This window comes from Helobdella robusta, assembly GCF_000326865.2.
Source record: "Helobdella robusta unplaced genomic scaffold HELROscaffold_36, whole genome shotgun sequence".
Taxonomy (NCBI): domain Eukaryota; kingdom Metazoa; phylum Annelida; class Clitellata; order Rhynchobdellida; family Glossiphoniidae; genus Helobdella; species Helobdella robusta.
In genome coordinates this window covers 402,774-426,904 of record NW_008704742.1, presented here as the reverse complement: position 1 = coordinate 426,904, position 24,131 = coordinate 402,774, and the positions used below count along the sequence as shown (strand labels likewise).

General features: G+C 30.3%; 2 protein-coding genes across 2 annotated transcripts in view; one reads left to right on the top strand and one right to left on the bottom strand.

Moving 5' to 3' along the window:
• Positions 1 to 3,657, bottom strand: part of HELRODRAFT_101169 (hypothetical protein) — a 6,719-nt gene extending 3,062 nt beyond the window's left edge. The window contains exons 1-3 of the mRNA XM_009023372.1: positions 2,756 to 3,657; positions 2,398 to 2,526; positions 828 to 994 (exon numbers count right to left, since the gene is read on the bottom strand). Coding sequence (XP_009021620.1) covers positions 828 to 994; positions 2,398 to 2,526; positions 2,756 to 3,653 — 1,194 coding nt within the window. The 5' untranslated portion in view covers positions 3,654 to 3,657. The remainder of the gene's footprint in view (positions 1 to 827; positions 995 to 2,397; positions 2,527 to 2,755) is intronic.
• A 4,572-nt stretch (positions 3,658 to 8,229) lies between these two features.
• Positions 8,230 to 22,818, top strand: HELRODRAFT_83285 (hypothetical protein; the record flags this gene model as incomplete). Its single annotated transcript, XM_009023371.1, has 9 exons — positions 8,230 to 8,299; positions 12,421 to 12,482; positions 13,762 to 13,944; positions 19,188 to 19,333; positions 20,995 to 21,097; positions 21,401 to 21,517; positions 21,900 to 22,024; positions 22,199 to 22,265; positions 22,645 to 22,818. 9 exons carry the CDS (start codon positions 8,230 to 8,232, stop codon positions 22,816 to 22,818), a joined length of 1,047 nt encoding a protein of 348 aa, XP_009021619.1.
• Between the last annotated feature and the right edge of the window lie 1,313 nt (positions 22,819 to 24,131).

Here is a 24,131-nt window from a genome sequence, read left to right as displayed (position 1 = left end):
AAAACTAAAATTACTAATAAAATCTTGAAATCTTACATTACAATTATAACCATTATAATTTACGACTAGCCGAATCAATACTCATAGAACAAAACAAAAACATCCGATAAGAAATATTCAACAACGGGCAATTGGAATTTTTCCTACTAATAAATTCAGAAACAGAGGAATCATCAATAATGAAAACACGTAAAAGTGTTATATTTAAGAAGTTGAAGATTGTAAAACTAATTAAATTACTGTTAAGTATTCACTTTAAACAAACAAGGAATCAACAAAGTAGAGTAGAGGCATAGTATTTATATATTTGAGCATCTGGGCACATACACAACATATCAATTTGAACACAGAAGATGGTGTTTGTCATTATTGTTATATGTGTATATATAGTAAAAGCACTGGTTAAAGGCCGCTTATTCTATTGTGAAAGCCGAATTTATTTTGTGTAATCAGATCAAACATAACATACTCCATAAAATGTTATCCGCCGACAAATAGATTTGAGCTCTTCTTTTCTAGAATGTGATAATTTTTTTTGATACAAACAACATCATCGTTTTATGATACAAACAATATCATTTTTCTAAAGTAGATACAGCACCATCTTATTATGACACATACAAATCATCAATTTAGGATACTAACAATATCATCTTATTTAATATACAGATAGTTCAAAAATGAAATTCCACTTGCAAAAAGCATGTTCTTAAAGCAAACGTAAAATCACATGATTGCTTTCGTGGAGCCTATCTCATCAGAAGAGACATTGATACAGGATGTATGTTTGCTAGTTATTCAAATGCTTGTAAATAAAAAAATTATTAACTGATCAGATTCGGTCGCATGTTTTTTCTGGACTTCATGAGCATCTTCTCTTCAACCAGATCATTGGAGTCGGACGATTTTTGTTTCTTTAGCCTTTCATATCTTTCATGCAGCTTCGATGGCTTGGGATTCATGATTGGAAATTTTAAAAAGTTCAGAGTCGTACCTGTCAGAGAAATTAATTTTACAAAAAACTTGAGCAAAATTTAAATTGAAGAAAAATTATTTTTTATTTAATATTTAAATTATATTGTAAACTCTGTACCTTATTGCAATAAATTAAAAAGATTAGCACCCATAATAGTATTCACCAGCAAAGAAAGTAATGGGTGAGTTTCATTCAGAACTCACAGCCACCTCACTCTCAGTAGTGACCACCATTCATCAATAACATCCAAAAAGCCTGTGTGTAGGAATATATATTTGAAGCACTGCTAATACAAGACATCCCATGCATGTAAAATCTTCTCTGTTCTGTTGTTCTTGTTTTATTCATTGCTCTTTCTGTTTCTTCCATTGTTGCTTCAGTTTCCTCATCGTCGACTATCTTCTTATTTAATTTCAAAAATTTCTTTTTTTTCTTTTTTTGCGCTTATTTTTTTTATCTGCAAATAGGTCATTAATATATTCAGTTGGTCCAACAGTTTTCAAAAATGTTTGACGTGGTTACTTATTATTACAAAGACTTGATTGCCCTTCTTTTTCGTATCTATCTATCCACTGTCCCATATCTACTCCATCACATTTTTTATATTTAGCGATTAAGTTCCTTCTCCTCTTCATCCTCTCCGTTGTCACTCTCTTTCTCTTCACAATCAGATTTCTTCTCTTTTCTATGAGCTTCCACGTTTCATTTCAAGTTATCCACGGTTTTACAAAATCTTTTTTGGTTTTCAAAACTTACCTGCTACATTGAGTGCGGCTCCAATATTGTTGACTCTTGTCTGATTGTAAGTTCTAATTTATTTTTTGGATTTCACTTCTTACCTATTCAGATTCTTCCTTCATCAAGTCTGTGTTGAATTTTACTTCCCGTCTTTATTCTTTCACTCATTTTCGGTTTATTTTTTATTACAATATCGCAGAGCACAGGACCAGATCTTATACCCATCCTTAGAAAGCTCTGCTTTATACGACAAACTTCCTCTACATCTGTCCTATTATTTCATATAAAGAACAGCAAACCTGTCACATTCGTACCTTTAAATTTTCATATCCAGTTTTTGCATTTTTATTTTTGTATTTATATGTTCCTCACTAAAGTTGTTATTATCAATTTTAGCAATCCAATCTCCAAAAACAACTTTTAAAAAATTTTTTCTTAACACTATCATTTCTTCTTCAAATTAACATAAGCAAGAAAAAAAATCAGAAAAAATGTTAGAAAAGCAACTTACCAGGCATAAATAAATTGCTGGTTTGAATAGTTTTAGGCACACTTCATATCGTGCAAAAGAATTAATTTAAAATATCATAAAAAAACAGTTTGAAATAAAGATGAAATTACAATGAAGTCAATGAAATATTATTTTAAATTATGAAATAGTTTAAAGAAAAAATAATTAAAACCTGGCCATATTGAAGTTGTTGCTCTGCCAATGACCTCCTTAGCAGAACTTCTACACAGATCAGAAGCCAACAAGGAGTTGAATAATGTGGACTTGCCAGAATTAGCAGTTCCAACCAAATAAATTTGTCCTGTAATCAAAAGAAACAAATGCTATCAAAAAATAATCTCTACAAGAGATTGCAGAAATTATATTTTGTATATTGTATTATAGTATAAGTTGTATAATTATATTTTCATTACAACAGAAAGATAAGCTCGTTTTCCTAATAAATGTAGAAACTCAAATATTAAACAATTTACATTTTCAATTAACATTTTCAATTTTTCTATTATTAAAAACAATTTAAAATCTGAAACCTTTCAATCTCCAGAAATTGAGAATTTTAGTGATTAAATCTTCGATTCCAAAACCCGTTTGAGAGCTGACAAGAAAAAATTCTTGAACATTGTTCTCTTTATTAAACCCTTTTCTGGCAGCTATTTCGACTAATGATTTTTTGGCTCTTGTCAAATAGCCATCTTTGTCTTTGTACAAAAGGTCAACTTTATTTCCTATAATGAACATAGGTCTTCTAGAACTTGTCAAATATTTGAAAAGACTGTGAAATGAATTTGACAAGTCGGTCATATCAACTACAAGCAGAATTAATGCTGTGTGTTGTTTCATTTCTGTCAGAAAATGTCTGTAACTTTTTTGTTTCACAGTTGTATTGAACAAAATATTTTTCTCCTCCAGCAAATAGCATCTTTGACAGTTGACATACTTCAAATGACTGCTTGGGACAGATAGAAAGGTTTGTGATGGCAGATAGCCGGGAAGACTAGAATTCTTACAATGAAGGAGTGCACCACAGCCAGGGCATGCTACATCACTGACGGGTTGTGATGGATCTGGAGTCCCAAAGCATTCAAAAACTTTGTTGCTGGCTGCACCATTTTTTAATTGTTCTAATTCATTTTTGTCTTCAGTAACTTCGCCGACTGAATCTCTGTCAGTGTCACTCACAAATACAGAAATAGGATTTCTCGTATTTGTAGTACTAATTATGCCATCAAATTTTGATAGTTCATGATTTGTGTCTGTAAGACTTACATTGCTACCCACAAGAATGTTGGTCTTGTTTTCAATAATTTTTAAAGATGATTTGAGAAGTTTTTTTGAAGAATGGCATCTTAGTGGAGCGAAGAATCCAAGTGAAGAAGTCAGCTTTGATAAATGAAGCAAACTCTTGTTTAAAAATACAACAGAGATCATTCGCTGTTCAAAAAATAATTTTATGTAAGAAAAATCAAGAACAAAGCCCATCATAAATAAGTTTAGTTTACACGTTTACAATGATGTGAAGTAAATTAATTCAAAGAAAATACCACAGATATCATTCAATTTAATTTTTTTCACAAGACTGTAAACCTCCTTTTATTATGCCTTAAGCATATAATAGCTATACATATACATATACACTATGCAATTAATATTTATAATTAATTATTTATTTATTTGTTAATAGGGAATATAAATGAAATAAAAAGTGAAATACATTAATGAAAAACATATATATAAGTGTAATTTTTTGGTACAGTTGAAAAGTATATTAACCTGACTTTATAATGAATATAATACTACCTGTTATGTTATACATAAAAAGTATATTTTCATGCCTATCAGCATTTAAGATTCATAAAAGTAAATTTTCCTGCCTACCATGCTCTTGCATAAGCATTCTGGCAGTTTCAACATGAAGATATCATATGAATCCATGTTTTTAAAAACATTTCCATTGTAAATTAGTAAATGTGCCACTTTATTTTAATTTATTAATTATTTCATTTTAAGTGTGATATATAAAAATAAATTAATTAAATGTAAATTATTCTAGATCTGATTTATTTATACTATGTACTACATAGTATATATATATTTATATATAGTATACTATACATGAGAATAGTTACTTTACTATAGTATGACATATACATGTCATATACACATAGTATATAGTATAGTATAGTGTAGGTGTATTTTGTATTAGAATAAATAACAACAATAACATTTTAATTTCTATTAATAATAATAATCCAAGTTCACTTTCTCACTTCATGTGAGTTCATGCTTATTTCTGAACTAAACACAAAACAATGATGCATGATGATGAATGAATACATTATTAAAAATAAATGCTTACAAGAAAAGAAGGTATTGGTATGATGATGAAATGAATTATTTGTCTTTCTTTCTTACGACTAGGCAGAAAAGTATACTTTTTCCAAATTATTTAAATAATAAAATAAACTTTCAATAATCAAACCTTATAACCTTTGAAATTGAATAAAAACTAACTGAAAAATGTTCAATCAGAAAATGAAAAGATCCAAAAACAAATTTCTCGTCAAGCACAATGGTTTCATAAAATATCGCCCTTCAACAGTTCAAGATGTTTACAATGATAGCGTAATAAAATAAGCTAACAGATCGTTGCAACAATTTTTGAATAAAACTACATTGCATACTCATGAATTGGACAATGACGTAGTTAAACACAAAAATATTTGCTTATTTACCCTATACAAATATGCCATAAATAGTTGATAAATCAAAACAAATAAATTTTCAATAATTGCAATTAAAAAACATACATTGTACACATCTTAGCAAGTTGCATGTTACCATGTATATATATATATATTGTTACAGACTTGAGATCGAGATAAAAACTAATAGTTAGAGATTGTTAAGCATGCACTTGAGGAATGAACCGCTTGTAAATTAATTAAAAATTGTAAAATAACTAAAACGTTGAAAATTCATTTATGGACGTGACATTGCTATGTGGCACATTTACAAGCAGATAGGTAGCTATGTAAACAACGAAGAAACAAAAAAGAACAAAGGGAAGAACAGGGAAGGAGAAGACATTAGACAGTTGACGTAGAAGTGAGATTCGATGCGAAGTCGTAAATGTGATTTACGTAGTTATTTGGATTAATTTATTGTTTCTATTACTGCTAGTATTAAATAAAAAACATTCAACTTAGTTTGCGTTTGAAGTAGTTGTGTTTATCTATCGGAAATCTTAAACCTACGGATAAACAAACTTTTGACTATCGTTGGAAGCTACAACACGATGTTGGAGATATAGAGAGTATTGAAGCTATAACATCGGTGTTGGTAGTTACGAGGTCGAGGAAGTTACGACACTGGTGTCAAAAGTGGGATCTCCAGGAGATTAAAACACTGGTGTCAGAAGTAATACTTTTGATAGCTGGAAACTCACCGCAGTAAAGAATGCCAGAGCTAGAAGAACTCAATGTAATTAGACAAGAGAAGCTTAATTATTGACCATTGGTTTTATTCCGTGATTTACCTGTCGATTAGTTATTGTGCTGTATTCTAACAATTTTAACGAGTGAATAAACGAGCAATGCAATGCAATTAAGTGATGTAGTGGTCCGCGGCTGAAACACATTTTTTAAGTGGTCCTTGAATCTCAAAAGGCAGTTCAATTCAAGATAGTGTTAAATATTAAAAAAAATTTTGAGATCGACTCTTTTTAACAATAAAAATAACGCTGATTTATTATATAAATTTGATACAAGTTTATTTCAGAATATAATCTATATTTTATACTAAAATAGTGTTTTGCGGCACAAAATAAAAATAATTCATGTTATTTTAGTTTATTTCTTTTATTGAAAACTAATATCAACAAAAAGTAAATCAAAAAATATAATAGTCTTTAATTATTTAGACTTTTCATAATTTTATGTTTTGTTCGCATTCATATTTTATTCCATTTACGATTTGGCGCGTCTTATATTATTTTTTTATGTTTCATAAAATCAGTTTGCATTTGAATTCGTTTTAAAATTTAAAAAAATGTCTTTTGAAAAAAGTTGAATTTTAAACTTTCAACCGAATTTTCAACCGACTCCGGCAAAAAAACAGAAGCAGTGCGATGATCTCAACCGAGTTAATGGTAATACTTCAATAATTGCAAATGATTTGGTGTTGCAAATGCAGCAATATTTATCATGAACAATGCATAAAACAACCAAACGTTGGTTCCTGTACCATGTTTTCGAATATCGAAGATGGTAAAGGAATACCGGAAATGTATGTATGTGTGTATGTATGTTGTATGCATGTATGATTGTATCTGTTACCGTATATGTGTGTGTGTGTGTGTGTGTATGCATGTATCAGTTTACGTATGTATGTGTATGTATATATGAATGTATTCGCATTTGTGTTTGAGTGTGTGTACATATAAACACAAATAAATAATTTTAAAAAATATATAGAAACCGTCAATTTATAGCCCATTATTATCAATTTACATATCGTTGTGACGCTTGCTTTTTTTAGAATTTTAAACTTTTTTTATTCCACTTGTTCATCTGTTTGTTTGATTATTATTTGGTTCTTTGTTTGTCTGTTTGTTGACAAAAGCTGTTATCGATTTTACGACAGATTATCATCCAAAACAAAAATTTTTGAACACTTGCTCGTTCTCAATGCCAACTCATGTTTCAATTAACTAACTTACACTATCTAAATTCTAAAATGATGATTTGGCACACACGGCTAGCAGACAATGTCATTATATTATACAATGATGGTGTTATGTAAATTGGGGTGTTTTTAAATTCTAGCAAAAAATGTCAATGATTTTAATAAATGCTATGATGGTGTTTTACTTTGTATAACCGAGGTCTAATAGCTCTTAGGGTTGTAAGCCATTAGCAACTTGCGATGTAAGAAAAATTGAACAGTTTACAGTAGCGTTGTTTTAAAAAATTGTCTTAGTTGTTATCTTTAGCATAATCGTCATTATTAAATAATGTTTTAAAACGTAAATATTTTAAGAAATAATGGGTATCTTAAAGTAAAAAAATTTAATAAAAAATTATATACATTATACATGCGTACACACCACACACACACACACACATATATATATATATATACAACATTAATTATATATTCATTTATATATTGTCAGAATATTTTTTAAGTGAATTACATCGAGGAAACAGTTTTGATGAATTTTCTGAAAAAGCCATGACAACTATTTATTTAATCTATTTTAATACAGCATTTCAATTATTATTTTGTCATGAATAAATATATTGAATAATTTTTTAAATACTGAGTCAATTTATATCAAATGATCAAGAATTTACTTCTAGAATATTTTTTAATTTAATAAAAACAGACTGATTTGATGAATTTTGTAAAACAGCCATGTTAACCGTTTATTAAATATATTTTAATAACCATTTAAACATACATACAATATTGTGTCGATTGATGTAAAATAATAAAAAATTTACTCTCAGAATATTTTTTAAATGAGTAAAAACCCAGACACTGTTAACTTTTGTAAAAAGTTGTTTGTTAAATATATTTTGGTACAGCGTGTTAACTACAATTTTGCCATGAATAAATATATTTAATAATCTTTTAAGCATACAATACTGTGTCGATTGGTGTAAAATAATAAAACTTCCACTGTAAGGATATTTTTTAAATGATTTAAAAAACCGAAATTTTTTTTACGTGAGTTGTTTAATTGTATATTAATTATCATTAAATAAATATTTAGATATTACATGTTTTTTTGTCAACTATAATTTTATCATAAATTTATATTTAATAATTTGTAAAACAAAAGTATTTCGGCACTCCATATTTATATGTGGTTGATCATCAAATTTGATAATCACATTCGTGAAACTGGTGTTACAAACGTTGCTATTTGTGTCTGGACTTGTGTTCTCAGGTACGCTGTAGCACTTTTGAAAAATTTATTAACTGAATCATACCTCGGAAAATGTCGGTGATTCTGGAGACATCGCTGGGAGACATCACGATTGATCTATATGTAGAACAACGTCCTAGATGTAAGTTTTGTATTCGTTAGTTTAGTAATAAAGAATAAACAATAAAGTAATGTTTAGTTTTTAAAATTTAAATTTAGTCAAGTGTTAGTCATTTTTTAGTAGTGGTTCCTAAGTTCCATTGATTTGTTTTTGATTTGAACCATCCATGAAAATTTATTTTGTTTTTTAATTTAATAATAATTATTATTAATTAAAAAATGTCATTTATTTTAATTGTGAGTTCAGTTAGTAATATGGTAGTTTATGTAAGGCTGTAAAAGCCAGCAAATAGCCTCTTCCCTAGGAATGATCAATGAATGTTTAATAAATGTTATTTATAAATAAAAATAATACCTTATTAAACTTGAAAATTTTAGATTGATTAAGAAAGATTCATTGATTTAATTTGTTAGGAAGTCCATTTTTTTACTCCATCATTTACAATTTAATCTACAATATTGGATGTCCTTGTCTTGTTGGCAAAGCTAAAAAGTACTTGATATGATATAAATAAAATTAAATTTGAGTTTGCTTGATTGGATCAATTTGATAGAAATAGAACTTTACTTATTAATATATGGTTTATAATATGATATAATTATAATATAATATATGATATGGCAACAACAACATATATGATATAATATAAAATAAAATGACTAATGATAAAATAATAATTTAAATTAGCTTCTCAATTCATTTAGAAATTCAATCTATATGTATAGTTAGACTTGCGATGCAATTGAACAGCCCACAGCATATCATTCTTATTTTAACCAAACATTCATCATATTTTTAATTATATTTAATCAATGTATATTAATGGATAAATCACCAGTAAATATCACTTTTGAACTATTCAAAAATTGCTTAAGACGCTGTAAATGTTTGTCCATGGTAAATTAATAACATATCTTTGAGATATCAATGTTAATTTAATAATATATTGCTCTGTGAACAATATGTTGCTGATATATCATTAGTCAAAACACACAAATTTTCAAAAACATTGACAACAAAATTTTGGTTTGTTAAATAAAAATCTCATGAAACTAATCAATGTACAATGAACCACTCCATTGTATTTAAGAACAGTGTTGCAAGTAGACAACACTCACTTGTAACTATCGGGGCGCAAGTACATCGCTAACTTGTAATATTATACCAATAAATATAATTTAAAAAACATTTAGAAATAATATATTTCATCAAATTTGTAAAAGCAAAGTTTTCCACTACAAAAACTATAGATTTTTAAACTCATTTGAATACTCAAACTCATCGACAAGACAGAAAGGTATGCTATGCTTTGTTAAAAGTAGGACTATGACAAATGATATGAATTGGTCAGTTGGAGGAGTTAAGCTGTGGAATAAAATTGTCAGCGTTTAAGCCAGTGATATGCCAATTATTTCTTTTAAAACTTTTTGTAAAGGAAACCTGCTTAGAAATGTTGTCGAGTTTGACTGAATTTTGGGATCATATGCCTTATTGATTTTTAATTTTTACCTTTTGTTTGCGTTTGAATCTTTAATTGTTCAATTTTTTATTAGGAAACAGTTTTGATTTTATTTGTATATGCCGTTTATTCTGTTTATAAATTGCATATTTGTTTATTGCTAATATTGACAAATTATTGAATTTTTGTTTGCACTTAGTTAAGTTTTTTTAATCTTCTTGATTGCCTAAAGAAAACTTAATAATCAACTAAAATTCATCGTAAGAAAGATTTAAAAATTATATAGAAAATTATGCTGAAAATGCTGTGACTTTTTTACAACTGTGTTTATATATATATTATTATTGTTATTATTATTAACATTTGTAATTCGCCAATTAAAAATAATAGTGTTAATTTTTCAAAGGCGCTTTCCAATAATTAACTAAAATGGCCAAAACAGTGGATATAATAAACCAAAAAATAAATTCGTTCACATTCATTGAATAATATGAAATAAAGTAAATCACAAAATAAGTTAGTTCACATTCATGGATTAAATAAATGAGTCTTCAAGTTTTCAATTCTTCAACCATCTGAATTGCATACGTTATTTTTCATCGTTGAATAATTTTTATTGTTCCAATGCACATATTGTTGACGACTCGACAGCTAACGGACGTGGAATGCCTGCATCTTTGACAGAAGAATTGAATCATCTATGCAATCGAAGGTTTTTGAAAGATCAAAGCATATACCCGTTACATAGCTTTTTTTCAGTTTCCAGTCCAATCTTACGAGTTAGTTCAACAAAGGCTTATTCAGTAGAATAATTTTTTCTAAAGCCATATTGACATTTTGACAGTACATCATGTTTTTGTCAAGATTTGGATAACCTTTTGTGCATGATTTTTTTGAAGACATTAGAAAATGCTGGTAGCAGGGAGATAGGCCTTATGTTGTTATTCCCTTTTTAACTGGAATTGCTTTGGATAATTTAAAAAATTGTGCGAGTATTCCTGTTTCAATAGAGAGATTAAACAGCAGAGCAAGTATAGCAGCTGTCGAACCAACAATTGAAATTATGATTTTGACTGGTATACCATCCCAGCCACTAGAGAATTTGGATTTCAAAATAAATAAGAATTAAATGCAAATATAAATCAAGTTTCATCTTGAAAAAATCAAAATATTTTTATGAGTTTTGTAGCGAACAGCTAGTAGCTCTGTTCTCTAGTTTTTGTATCCCTTGATGATACCAAGACTGGGTAAAACAGAGATTGATATGGGATTCTTGTGATTCTCTCTATCATGATTAATTCTTTTTTTATTTGTCTGTATTGTAGGGTCGGTAGGTACATAAACCTCAGATTATCTAATTACATCATATGACAGTTATTCTTTACTGGCTTTGCCAAAGTACTTTTATTTATTTTTAATTGAATACGTACTTTTTGATTAACTTTGTTTGCTTGAAATCAACTGAGGAACTGAATGAAGAAAAATTCGATTAGTTGAAATGTGGTGATATTCAACAAGTGATATGAGGACTTCACGAATGTAATTCGTTGTTGACCGCGATCTTCTCTCCCTGCAATCTTTCCAGTGGTTGTTTGATTTTCCATTCCTTCCTTCTGCATGATGTGACCATAAAACTTCAACTGCCCCCGTCGGATTATTTGTAGTAATTTCCTCTGTCATTAGAGAAAAAGTAATGAATGTTTTTTGAATGCAGTTCTAAACTCACTAAGTCATCATCAAACATATTAATACTCATTAAAACTTTATCATTCACAGATCTAGTTTTTATTTATCGATCACCTCACTAACTCACTAAGTCATCATCTAGTCTATTAATTTGCGTTTTTATGCCGTTACTTCATTTTATATTTTATTGTCAATTACTTTTCTTTTTTTTCATTTATTTTATTATTATTATTTATTTTATTCTAATTTATTTTATTTTTCATGTTTTAACATTTTTCTTTCTCACTCTTTGTATTTATTTGTTTAATTTTGTACTACTGCCTTACATGTTGTAACAGTTTCTGCGTCTGTCAGATCCTGATTTTTAAAGAATAATAAAAAAAATAAATAGATGAGATGTAATGAGTGTCTTATACGGCTTCGTGTATTCCCCTTATTGAATATTTCAAGGATTAGGATTAAGTTAAATATTAAATTAAATTATCAATAAGGCTGTCAAAAGTTTTAAAGTATAATGTCAGTAGTGGTTATGTAGACGGTCGGTCACATTTACAACTCAGTTCTTAGTGTCAAACGAAGTAACTTGATGTTACTACTTGCAACTTTATGTTCTTAGTTATTGGTTTGTCATAGATGAATGCTATTGGTTAATAGCTGTATTTAAAATTGAATGAAGATATTTCATTACAAACTAAAAAAATATTTCTTTTTGCTCTTAGTAGTTTTTGTAACAGAATTTTAATCTTATAGTTTGAGTTATCTAAACAAAACGAGTTTTAATGTATTAACAAATGCAGAAAATTTACTGAATGGTCAATCCTCTTAACTTTACATTTTTAGCTTTTATTAATAGCTTTATATGAAATTTATGTGCCTGTAATTGGCTGTAATTATCATATATAAAAGTAAAATAATTCAACACATTTAGCCATTTTTGAACAGTATATTCAAATTTTTATGTTAATGATATCAATAATAACTTTTTAAACTTTTACAGGCTGTCTAAATTTTTTAAAGCTATGTAAACTGAAAAAATTTAACTACAACTTAATTCACACCGTTCAGGCAAGTTGATTTTTGTTTTACCATGTATGTTTATTTAAAATAGGTTTAATTACAAAATTTCTACAAAATCTTTTTTGATTTTTTTGACTGAAAGCAATAAATTTGGTAATGTTTTTTCACAACCAACTCGGCGTTAAACATTTTTATTTGTTTTTGTTCCCTTCAGTTGTAGATCTAAGGGGTCCGGGAACCTCTGTCATGAGCAGTACTAGTATTAAAAGTCAGTAAAAGTCATTGTTTTAACAAAAAAAGAACCTTTTTTTATCAAAAATTGACGTGGCAAGAAAAAAAGGGTCATCAGTCCAATTTTGATCACATTACTTCAAATGTTGGCCACCCCGCCCGTCAAAGTTGGTAGCTAGATACGCCACTGTTCCCTTGTTAACTAATTTATTAATTAAAAATTAACTAATTCACTGAACTGAAGATGTAGTGAGAGGGGCCTATAAATATGAATAAATTTAGTGCAAACAACTTGTTCTTCATGATAGAAACTGAAGGGAAACTATGGTTGATTAAATGCTTGCTGATGAAAGCAATGATAACTAATGTAAATGAATCAAATATATATAGGCATCAACAGCAATTAAAGCAGAATATACATAACAAAACTGATACTTAAATATATATGAGATTATGTAGAATAACTGTGGCTTATTTTATATTTAAAAATTTTTTAAGATTTTTTACTATGTAAGAAATGTTAACTTATAAAAAATGTAATAGATCAGAATGAAAATAAACAAATGTAGAGAAATTTCTTTCATTTTTTTTTTGAGAATTTTAATGGTAAAGCCAACTGTGCATTAAAAAATCTCTAAGCGAATAGGATATTATTATACAAAAAATATTTTTCAAAATTTAAGTAAGTTGAAGCCAAGTTGTTGGAGTCGAGTTTTTAAAGCGGGTTGTCAAAACCAGAAGAAAAAGAGTCGTAATCACTTTTGCCGTTAAACATTGATGATGTTGGTGTTAGTGAACATGTCTTACGAAATATTGAAAAAGAAAAGTTAGAAAAAGTTTTTGTGAGAAAGAGATCGCATGTTATCTTGTGGTCAGCAAAATTGATGAATACTTATGTTCAAAAGCTTTAATGCTGTGTTAAGAAATAGTATTTAACGGAAATGGACAATCGTTAGGTCTTCAAACTTCTAAATTGTTTATTATCGTAACTTTCGAGGTAAGGGTCATTGGAAGGAAGTTTTGCATTGCGTATACAAAAGTTAAAATATAATTTAAATTATTTTTATTATCAAAAATATAAATTCAATAGAGAAATTTCGTTGCTCAAACCGGAGATCCAACAGGAACTGGTCGAGGTGGCGAGTCAGTGTTCAAATGTTTATACGGAGATCAAGCCACTTACTTTGAGGCCGAGACAAAGCCTCGTATAAAACACACAAAATTAGGATTAGTTTCTATGATTAACGATGGCAATGGCAGACATGGATCTCAAGTTTGTGGACTTTATTCTTTATATTTCATTATTTGTCAGCTATTTATATCTAACTGATTTTGATACTTCTGCTAAAACCCCAAGTTAAAGTACAAGTAAAAAAGGCATAACAATAGAATTACTATTGTATGTATTGTTAGTAAAATATGTTTGTAATATATATTTAAATCTAAGTCGGTATATTATGCCTAAACTATATATAATTATATATATTGGACTAAGACTGTCAGAAATGCAAATGACGAAAATCACAGCCTGTTCGGCGTTTGTTAACTTCCTGTTCAACTTTTCGATTTTTCTAACGGCTGATCGTAAATCATTTTCAAGTTTCTTGAGTTCCAAACCAAAATTTTTTCTTATCTTATGCGCGATAGAACAAAAAAGCTTTTTCCGTATTCCTATACCATCTTCTGTGTTCAAATTGATATGTTGTGTATATGCCCAGATTTTCAAATATATATATAGTATGCCTCTACTCTACTTTGTTGATTCCTTGTTTGTTTAAAGTGAATACTTTAAACGCTCATTTAATTAGTTTTACAATCTTCAACTTCATTAATTATAACACTTTTACTTGTTTTCATTATTGATGATTCCTCTGTTTCTAAATTTATTAGTAAGGAAGGATTCCAATTGCACGTTGTTGAATATTTATTATCGGACGTTTTTTTTCTACGGCTAGTCGTAAATTATAATGGTTGCTATTGTAATGTAAGATTTCAACTTTGTGGTCCAAGATTTGTCTAGTTATTTTAGTTTTGTTTTTCTCTTTTATGTGATTCTTTATAGCACCAGTTTGTACGTGCATCGTGAGTCTTCTCGATAACTTGGTCGTCGTCATACTAATATATTCGGAATTATGGTGCCCACACTCACCAATATTATATTTGGACAAATATATTAGATAGCTATGATCCATCATCAATTCTTGTTTATTAGTGCGGTTGTTTTTCATCACTTGAGATGACATTCTTTGGTTGGAGTAGTATATTCGTATATATATGTTTATCAAATCAAATTTTATATTTATATAGCGCTCTCCTCGCATAAAGCATGTTGAAAACAAAGCCATTACCAGTGGAGATCACTAGGAGTTACCAAATAGTTATGTCTTCAGACGTTTATTAAACTCAACTAATGTTAACCCAGATATACGTAATTCGATAAGTAGGCTGTTCCAAAAAACAGGCCCAGCAACTGCAAAATCTCTATCTGCTGTTTTCAAATTCCGATCTCTTAAAAACAGCGTGTTTGAATCAGCGGACCTTAGATGCCCATGGGATGGCATAGATGAAACTATAATATATTTATCTTCTAAATATTTCTGAGCCAGACAATTCAAACTTTTAAATACCATAGCCCGACCAGTAAGAAATGATTCGAACCACATTAACGCAATCTTATTTAAACCATAACAATATTTCAGTTTGTCCAACAGGATTTTATGGTTCACAGTATCGAACGCTGAACTCATGTCAGCAAAAAATTTTTTAAATCATCGGTGCTGTGCATTGAATCAACTTTATTTTTAACACTTGTCTCTTTTTCTAATAATTTATGAATCGTATATATATATATATATATATATATATATATCAGTCAATAGGAAACTTATATAGCGCCAATTAAATGTTCTCAAAGGCGCTATCGTAATTATATAAACATTGAAGTCTGCAATACTATTAAAAAAAATTATCAAAGTTTAACAGTGAACAAATATGTTTTTAATTCTTTTTTAAATGCTCTAAGAGACAGTCCGGATGATCGCAATGACTGTGGCAAGCTGTTCCACACGGTGTGACCTGCAACAGAAATACTCCGTGCACAAATCTGCAAGTTTGAAACCGGTATTGTCAACAAATTCATATCATCTGATCGTAGATGAAACGACGCAAACATTTTTTTTTTTGAAAGTTTGTTTACGAGATATTCTGGTGACATCCCATTCAGTGATTTAAACACAAGTACAGCTATTTTAAAAGTTACTCTTTTATCTATTGTCAACCAGTGTAGTTCCTCCAGGATGGGCGTCACGTGATCAAACTTCATCCTGCCAGTTACCAATTTTGCAGCCCTGTTCTGAATCGACTGAAGAAGAGCTATTGACCTTCTTGGAAGTTTACAAAACAGACTGTTGCAGTAGTCAATTCGCGATGTTATAAAAGCATGAATCAGCTTCACCAGTGCCGATCTATCTAATGAATGTCTGATTCGATAAATGTTTCTTAAATGAATATTACTTGACATATATTTTTTTAATGTAGTCTTTCATTGATAAATTGCTATCAAGTAAAATTTCTAAATTTGATGCAGTTGCAGATAATGATATCTTTACATCTCCCATCTCAACAGAACAGAAATCTTGTTTTGACAACTGCTGCCACGTACCTACCGGTAGCAACTGCGTTTTATATTCATTGAGCTTGAGCGAGTTTGATGAAATCCAATATCCAACCTCTTTCAAACACTGGACAAATTTATCAACCTCATCACGAAACGAACCTGTGACTAGAACCTGAATGTCGTCGGTTTATTTTATTAAAGTTGGTGGGCCAAAGGCTTTGGTAAGAATCTTAGGACCAAAACATAAATAAGCACATTTCTCAATATTAGAGTTTGTTACACAAAAACCAATTACAAATTGAATCCAGTTGAATAATAATTAAATCCACACCGTTTTCAAGCGTCTTCGAAGAGTAGAAAAGGTTGGTATCATCTGCATATAATATAACCTTAAATATCTTATTAAGGACACAAAAATCATTTATAAATAGAATAAATAACAGGTGACCCAGAATAGAACCCTGGGGGACTACTTTTGGAACAGCTAATTTTTTTAGAGTTACCGTTATATAAACAGGCGTACTGAGATCTATTTGTTGGGGGAGATTTAAATCACAAATAAGATTTGTCTCTGAAACCATACATGTGAAGTTTTCTCAACAGTAAATTGTGAACGATTAAATCAAATGCTTTAGTAAGATCAAAGAAGACGCCGAGCGTTAACATTTTTTTTTCCATATTTGATAATGTATTTTGAACAAAATGTAATACTGCAAGTTCAGTAAAGCGTCTCTACGGGATCCAAACTGGCACGAGCTGAGAATACTATACCTTGTGAGGTAACTATGCATTCGATAGTGGACAAGTTTTTTAAGCATTTTGGATATAGGCGACAATAGTGAAATTGGCCTATAATTGTTAACCAGATTTTTGTCATCTTTTTTGTATATGGGAACAACTTTGACAGTTTTGAAAATTGATGGGAAAACACCAGATTCTATGTATTTTTTAAAAATGTTAGCTATAGGTTTAGTTATATGCAAGATAATGTGCAAGAATTTCTTTTTGGCTATGACTTTGTTAGAAGAGATTTTTGAAAGCTGCGGATGTCGATTTCCTACAGTTGTTTTTCGTTGTGAGACTGCGTCATTGTGGTGTTGATTGATTGAAGGTTAGTTAGTTTGAACATATTTTTTCTTAGATTCAACAACTGTGAACGTGTCTGGGTTGTCTGTTGAAGTTTGCATTCTTTTTGCCCAAATCTTTAGCATAGCCAAAGGATTTGTAGAAATAGAGTTGTTCAATTGCAGTTGAGAAACACACTTGTTGACTTATTTGCCAAGACACCCATATGAATTTCGAGAGTACTAACTATTTTGTGTGATGTTCATTTGCTAAGTTTTATAAGAGTCACTTAAGAAGCATGGAATTTTGTGCAAATTTAGGGCAACGTAAGTTGGAAGTTTACATTACAGCTTCTCTTTGAAAACATAACGACAAACCTCTAGTAGGTTGTTTAATTTATCTTTCTTAAAATTTCCATGGTTAACAAATTTCGGTAAGTTGGGCTACCATTGTTTTTTAAGAAGAAATATATTCCTCTGGTGGAAAATTTCCTAAAATACAGTTGGTAAGCAAGTTATTATCTATAATGTCACTGTTGTGGAAAATAAAATACAACATTTCGTTAAGGGTTATTTTTCCTGCCGACATATGCAACAACGAAAAATCAACCAGAGATCAACCGAAATTTACGTTTTAAACTTTTATTTAAGCGATGTTTAATTTCGAGAACATTTTTCACAATTTGTCTAACTTTTTAGACAATTTAAATACAGTTTATATATATATATATATACATATATATATATATATATATAAATATATATATATATATATATATAAGAGATGCACCAAAGTTCGAGCCCCGGCCAAAATCCGGCTTTTTTTCAAATCCGGCCGGATTTAGGGCCGGATTTAAGCGTCTATCAACATTTAAAAATGTTATAAATAGAAAAAAAAATTTTATCGAATTCAATTAATTTTATGTCAATATGTTAAAGGCTAAGCATACATGACACATAATAACAACATCACTAATTGTGAGGTGAGCTGGACAATTTTCTTTATGCCATAACATGGGTTATGCATAAATTATTAGCTGATCTTTGTGTAAAAGAACTTGTGCACGTGTATATACTATATAATTGTATATGACGGATCATATAGCTACTGATATATATATATATATATATATATATATATATATATATATATATACATAAAGATATCTCTCTCTCTCTCTCTCTCTCTCTATATATATATATATATATATATATATATATAGAAAGAGAGTGAGAGAGATACATAAGCACATAATTTAAAAACATGGTATATTAAAGGTTACGCTAGGTATACATGACACATAATTACAACATCACTAATTGTGCGGTGAGCTGGACAATTTTCTTTGTGCTTTAACATGGGTTATGCAAATATGCATAAATTATAAGCTGATCTTTGCGTACAGAATTTGGCGTATCACACAGCTTATTCATATATTTGAATTAATTAACTATTTGCTTGGTGTTATTTTTTGATGTTCAACATGTAGATAACCGTAAATGTATTTTTTCTAACGTGTGTAAAATGGTAACTAAAATCCAGCCCCGGCCGGTTTTTGAATTTTAAATCCGGTCAAGTCTGGCCTCGGCCGGATTTGAAAAACCTGAATCCGAAATATAAATTTGAAATATATATATATATATATATATATATATATATATATATATATATATATATATATATATATATTATGGCTTTAGGAACTAAATTTTACTCTTCTCTTTCAAAAATGACTACTAATGTTTTTCATACACTGTTTTAATATTTAAAAGTATGATGAAAATTTTCAAATTATATGTTTTTATAGAAAAACTTACTCTGATGTCAATTTCCAGTTTCTGATAACTCTGACGGAGGATACAGATTATTTGGACACACAAAATCACACTGTGTTTGGTGAGGTGGTCGAGGGTTTTGATGTTCTTGAAAAGTTGAACAACACAATCACCGACAAGGACAACAAACCTTACAAACATATAAGGTCACAGTTTTTTTATTATTATTATGTCTTTTATACAACAACACACGTTTAGACGACGTTTTCCCCGAGATCGGGGGTTGCCGTTTGGCTAGCTATGATGAAACCGAAATACCCCTCGACGCCATTCACATCTGTCACTCGCCTCAGTATCACGCAATTCCGCTTTCACTATGTCCTTCTCCACCTGCTCTCTGCAGGTATCGCCTTCACATTCTTCACATACTTCCTATGTTTGGCCCTTACCAATATATAGTCTATCATCGATCTATGTTCCCCTGACCTATAAGTAATCAATCGCGCTGGTTCCCTTGTAAACCAAGTATTCCCCACCACCATGCTATGTGCATCCGCTAACTCCAACACTCTACGCCCTTCCTCATTCCGTATACCATATCCCCATCCCCATGTACACCTTCATATCCGTCTGCATCCGTCCCCACATGACCATTCAAATCACCCAACAACACCACAAACTCATTCAACCCCGCTTGCCCAATCTCGTCAGAAACATCATCATAAAACCTATCCTTCTCCTCTTCCTTTTTACTTTGTTGCGGAGCATATCCTGATATCACCCTCACTATTACTTTTCCAAACACCATCACCACCACAATTACAAAATTGCTTCTCCGCCTCACTTCCAACACCTTCTCCACCAACTCTTCTCTTACCATCACACCAACTCCTCCCGTACCATCATCCCCCTTCCACCACAACTTATATCTTCCACCTTTAGCCCCCACAAACCTTGTACCCTCACCCTTCCATCTGATCTCCTGTAATGCAGCCACGTCAACCATTCTCCTCTGCAGCTCCTCCACCACTTCCAAACTTCTTCCTGTCAACGTGCCTACATTCCAGGTACCAAACCTCCAACTCCTTGGTCTACAAGTAGTCCTTCCATCTATAGTGCCTTGCACCGCCACACTGTGGGGTGCCAGTAGCCAGACCATCCACAGGGCCTTGCACCACAACCCCATGGACTGGGTCTCCGGAGATTCTTCGCACCCTCTTCTGCCGGATACTGAGGGCCATTGTTTTTTCCGTTATCATAAGTATTATTATTTGGCTAGTTTTTACACAGGACGCCCTTCCTTACGCAACCACAGTTATAAGCGGTGGGCCTAGCTTTTGATGATCCAACATCACTCACAAGGCAGTGAGGGTCAGTTTAATGTCATAACCAGGACAACCACACAATATCCCACCCAGTCCCCTAAATTTCATCCATCCCACACGAACTCTAGCCGCGTTCAGCTTAACCCCTAAGTGAACAAAGCTTCACTCTCCTGTCACATACCCCACAGTGGTCTATTTTACTTATCACTCGCTCCCCACCCACCTTCCCCACTCACCATTACATTCGTCTTCTCCATATTAACTTTTAACCATTTCTTTTCGATAACACTTTTCCATCTGTCAAATTTTAACTGCTATCAGCCATCAAGACTAAATCATCTGCATACAAAATCTCAAATAACTATTTATTATAATTATTTTGTCTTTTATAGAAATTTGAATCCAACTTAATTATTTTTTTACATTTTGTACAAATTAGTATTTTCCCTACTTGTTTTTTTCTATATTTTATAAAATTTAAGAATTAAATGAATAAAATGAAATCTTTCTATAATTTATTCATTGTGGAAATTTATTTTCAGGATATTTCACACGGTGGTCATTGATGACCCTTTGGACGATCCAGATGGATTGCTTGAATATATTCCGCAGAGATCACCAACTCCATTGAAAGAACAGTTGGATGTCGGTGCATGTTTTTTGCTATTTTCTTGTTTCAATTTCTTTTTCTGTCTGTTTCAACACCAAATTGACTGCCTGATCTTTGCGTGACTTAATATGTGTTTGGTGTATGTATGTGTGTATATGTATATGCATCAATTTATTATGCTTCTATTTATTAAACCTCAATTCGTTAGGCTCTCAGTGCTGTGCCTATTATACGACTTGATTATTATACGCCAATGTATCATCAAGTCCTCGTGTGTCATAATTTAATGACAGTCCTTTTGTGCGTTTTTTTTTTTAATTCCACTTCCGAACAAGCAGGATTGCAGAATTGACGTGGATGAAGAGGTCGATGATGAGAAAGGTTTGAAAGCAGAAGAAATTGAAGAGAGGTACAAGGAAAGGGAAGCAAATGCCAACGCTCAAATATTAGAGATGGTATCCAGTTTTTGTTTTTTTTATCTGATTTAGAGTTATATTGGTTATTACATTTATGCACTTCATTTAAAATTCATTAAAAATAGCAAACAAAAGCTATATCAATCAGAACGCAATAAATTTCATTCATAAATTCCAACGGTGTGTTTTGTTGAAATAATGGATAACTTTTAATTTCTACTTTCTACATCTCTAAAATATTTATGAATTCTAAAATTTTGACGGAGAATTTGTTTGTTTTTCAAGCTAAACATCTTAAATGCTTTTTAAAAGTAATTGTCTCTTTTATTGGAGAATATATTTTCATTAAAAGTTCACAGCACTCACTTTCATCAGTACCGTGTGAATGATATTTTCAACTGCCTTTTTTAACGTTCGCAAGGTTGGTGACATACCGTTCGCAGACGTGAAGCCGCCTGATAATGTTTTGTTTGTCTGCAAGCTGAATCCCGTTACCACAGAGGAAGACTTGGAAGTTATATTTTCTAGATTTGGACCAATAACTAGGTACGTTGTTATTTGCACAGTGGGCCGGTTCAAATTCTGAAAAAATCCTGATTCTCCAATTTATAACATTTATACGATGCATGTACGGTCAAATGTATTGCATTGTATGGCTTCATAATTTTTTATGATTGATTTTTAAATTTTAATACGAGCTGTCTTCATCAATTTTTTCAGCTGTGAAGTTATCAAAGATTATAAAACCCAAGAATCCTTACAGTATGCCTTCATCGAATTTCAGAACGTTAGTCGTTTAAACATGTCTCATTTGATTAGAATATTTTAGCTCGATAATTAATATATAAGATTTTATTTTTCAGTGATAATAATTTAAATTATTTTCAAAATTTAAGCTAAATCTGCTGTTTGAAGCATTTTTTATCCTTTATAATTTGAGGATCAAGCTAGTCTTAGCTTGAAAATTTACGTGAGCTTGAGTTATCGAGCAAGATTCATTGTTGAATCATCATCAACACGGCTTATCTTTGACAATCGTCTTCTCTGATTTGTATAAAATATCATTGCTTTCGTCTATTTTGCCGTTCGTGGTGATAGTGATACTTTTAATATATAGCCCTAGTAGTTCTCGACTGGTTATTAACGTACGTGCATTTAATTGACAGACTGAAGATTGTGAAAAAGCTTATTTCAAGATGGACAACGTTTTAATTGATGATAGGAGGATACACGTGGATTTCAGTCAGTCAGTCAGCAAAATTAAATGGATCAAAAAAGGTTTGTCAGTCTATAGGAACCGAGCACAAATTATGCTGAGTCCGATTATTTCAACTGTATAAATATTTTCGTGTAACCGTACAAAGCTTGTTAATTAATTATCTACGACAAGCATTGGTACATCAATAATTTCATTGAATAATAAAAATATATAATGAATAATAGATTGAACTATTTAATATGACTTAATTGAGATATTTATGAAGATTCTTTACAGAATATTTAATGCATAACATGTGCTCAAACTTCTTCCTGTTTGCATTGTTACCTTATAAAGTGCTGATTTAATAAAGAAATTTTTAATGCATGAATGTGGACTCGAGTAGATTCGAAATGGTGTTAATTGGAAACGATTTCAAGTGTTTTACGTTGTTAAATGATTTGAATTTGCATTGGTTTAATATTTAATTAAAGTAAATTTTGCAGCAACTTCGGTTAGATGATTAAGTTTTTAAGTTAGCATGAAACTTCTAGAGTAGCGGTTGAGTGATATTAAATTGATTAAAATCTTTTATTCTTGTACAGAAAAAGATAGAAAAGAAGAACCAAAAAAGCAATACGAAGTTAAAAACTTTGATAGAAAAATAGAGTATATTTTTTGCATTTTTTTTGTTATGTTGTCTTTTTTTGAATCTTAAAATATCTAGTTAAGGCAATTGTTTTACCACTGTTTAGTTATAATAATAGATATCACAAAGTTAATTTTTTTGTGAAGTTGTGTTGGTTTGTCATAGCTATGATAATGAAAACATAAAATTAATTGAATCCGCACAAATATTAATTAAAAATTAATTACAATGAATCAATTTTCTTGAAAGATGTAAACTGATTTAATGTTATTTTCGGTTTATCACACCCGATAGCCATAGCAAGTACAGTTTTGTGTTTGACGAAGATCACGTTGGAAAACCTTCATCAGATAAGCAATTGAAGTCTGAACACAAAGTGAGCATGAGCACATTCAATTTATTTGATGTCACTAACTACTTAATTTTCTATCGATTGTAAGTTTGATGGTACTCTATCATTATTTCCACCATTTATATTGATGTGAAGTTCGCATATTCTTTATAGATTTCAAATATTTTACAACTGTTGGATATAAATTAAAAACAGTTGAGTGGAGGTACGATTTTTAACGTATTAATTCTTTGGATTTATTTGTGTAGAACTTGAAAATAACGTAAATTTGTTTTTCTTTTTGCTCGGTATAATGTCGTAGTGTTGTTTATAACGTGCCACCCAAATTTTGTTGCATTGTAATTTTAATTTTTTTTAAATTAATGTCTAATCAACTGTTATAAAATTACAGAAGAAGAAGCACAGTGAAGATACAGGACGTCAAATTGATGGACGCCGTGGTGAAGAGCATTCC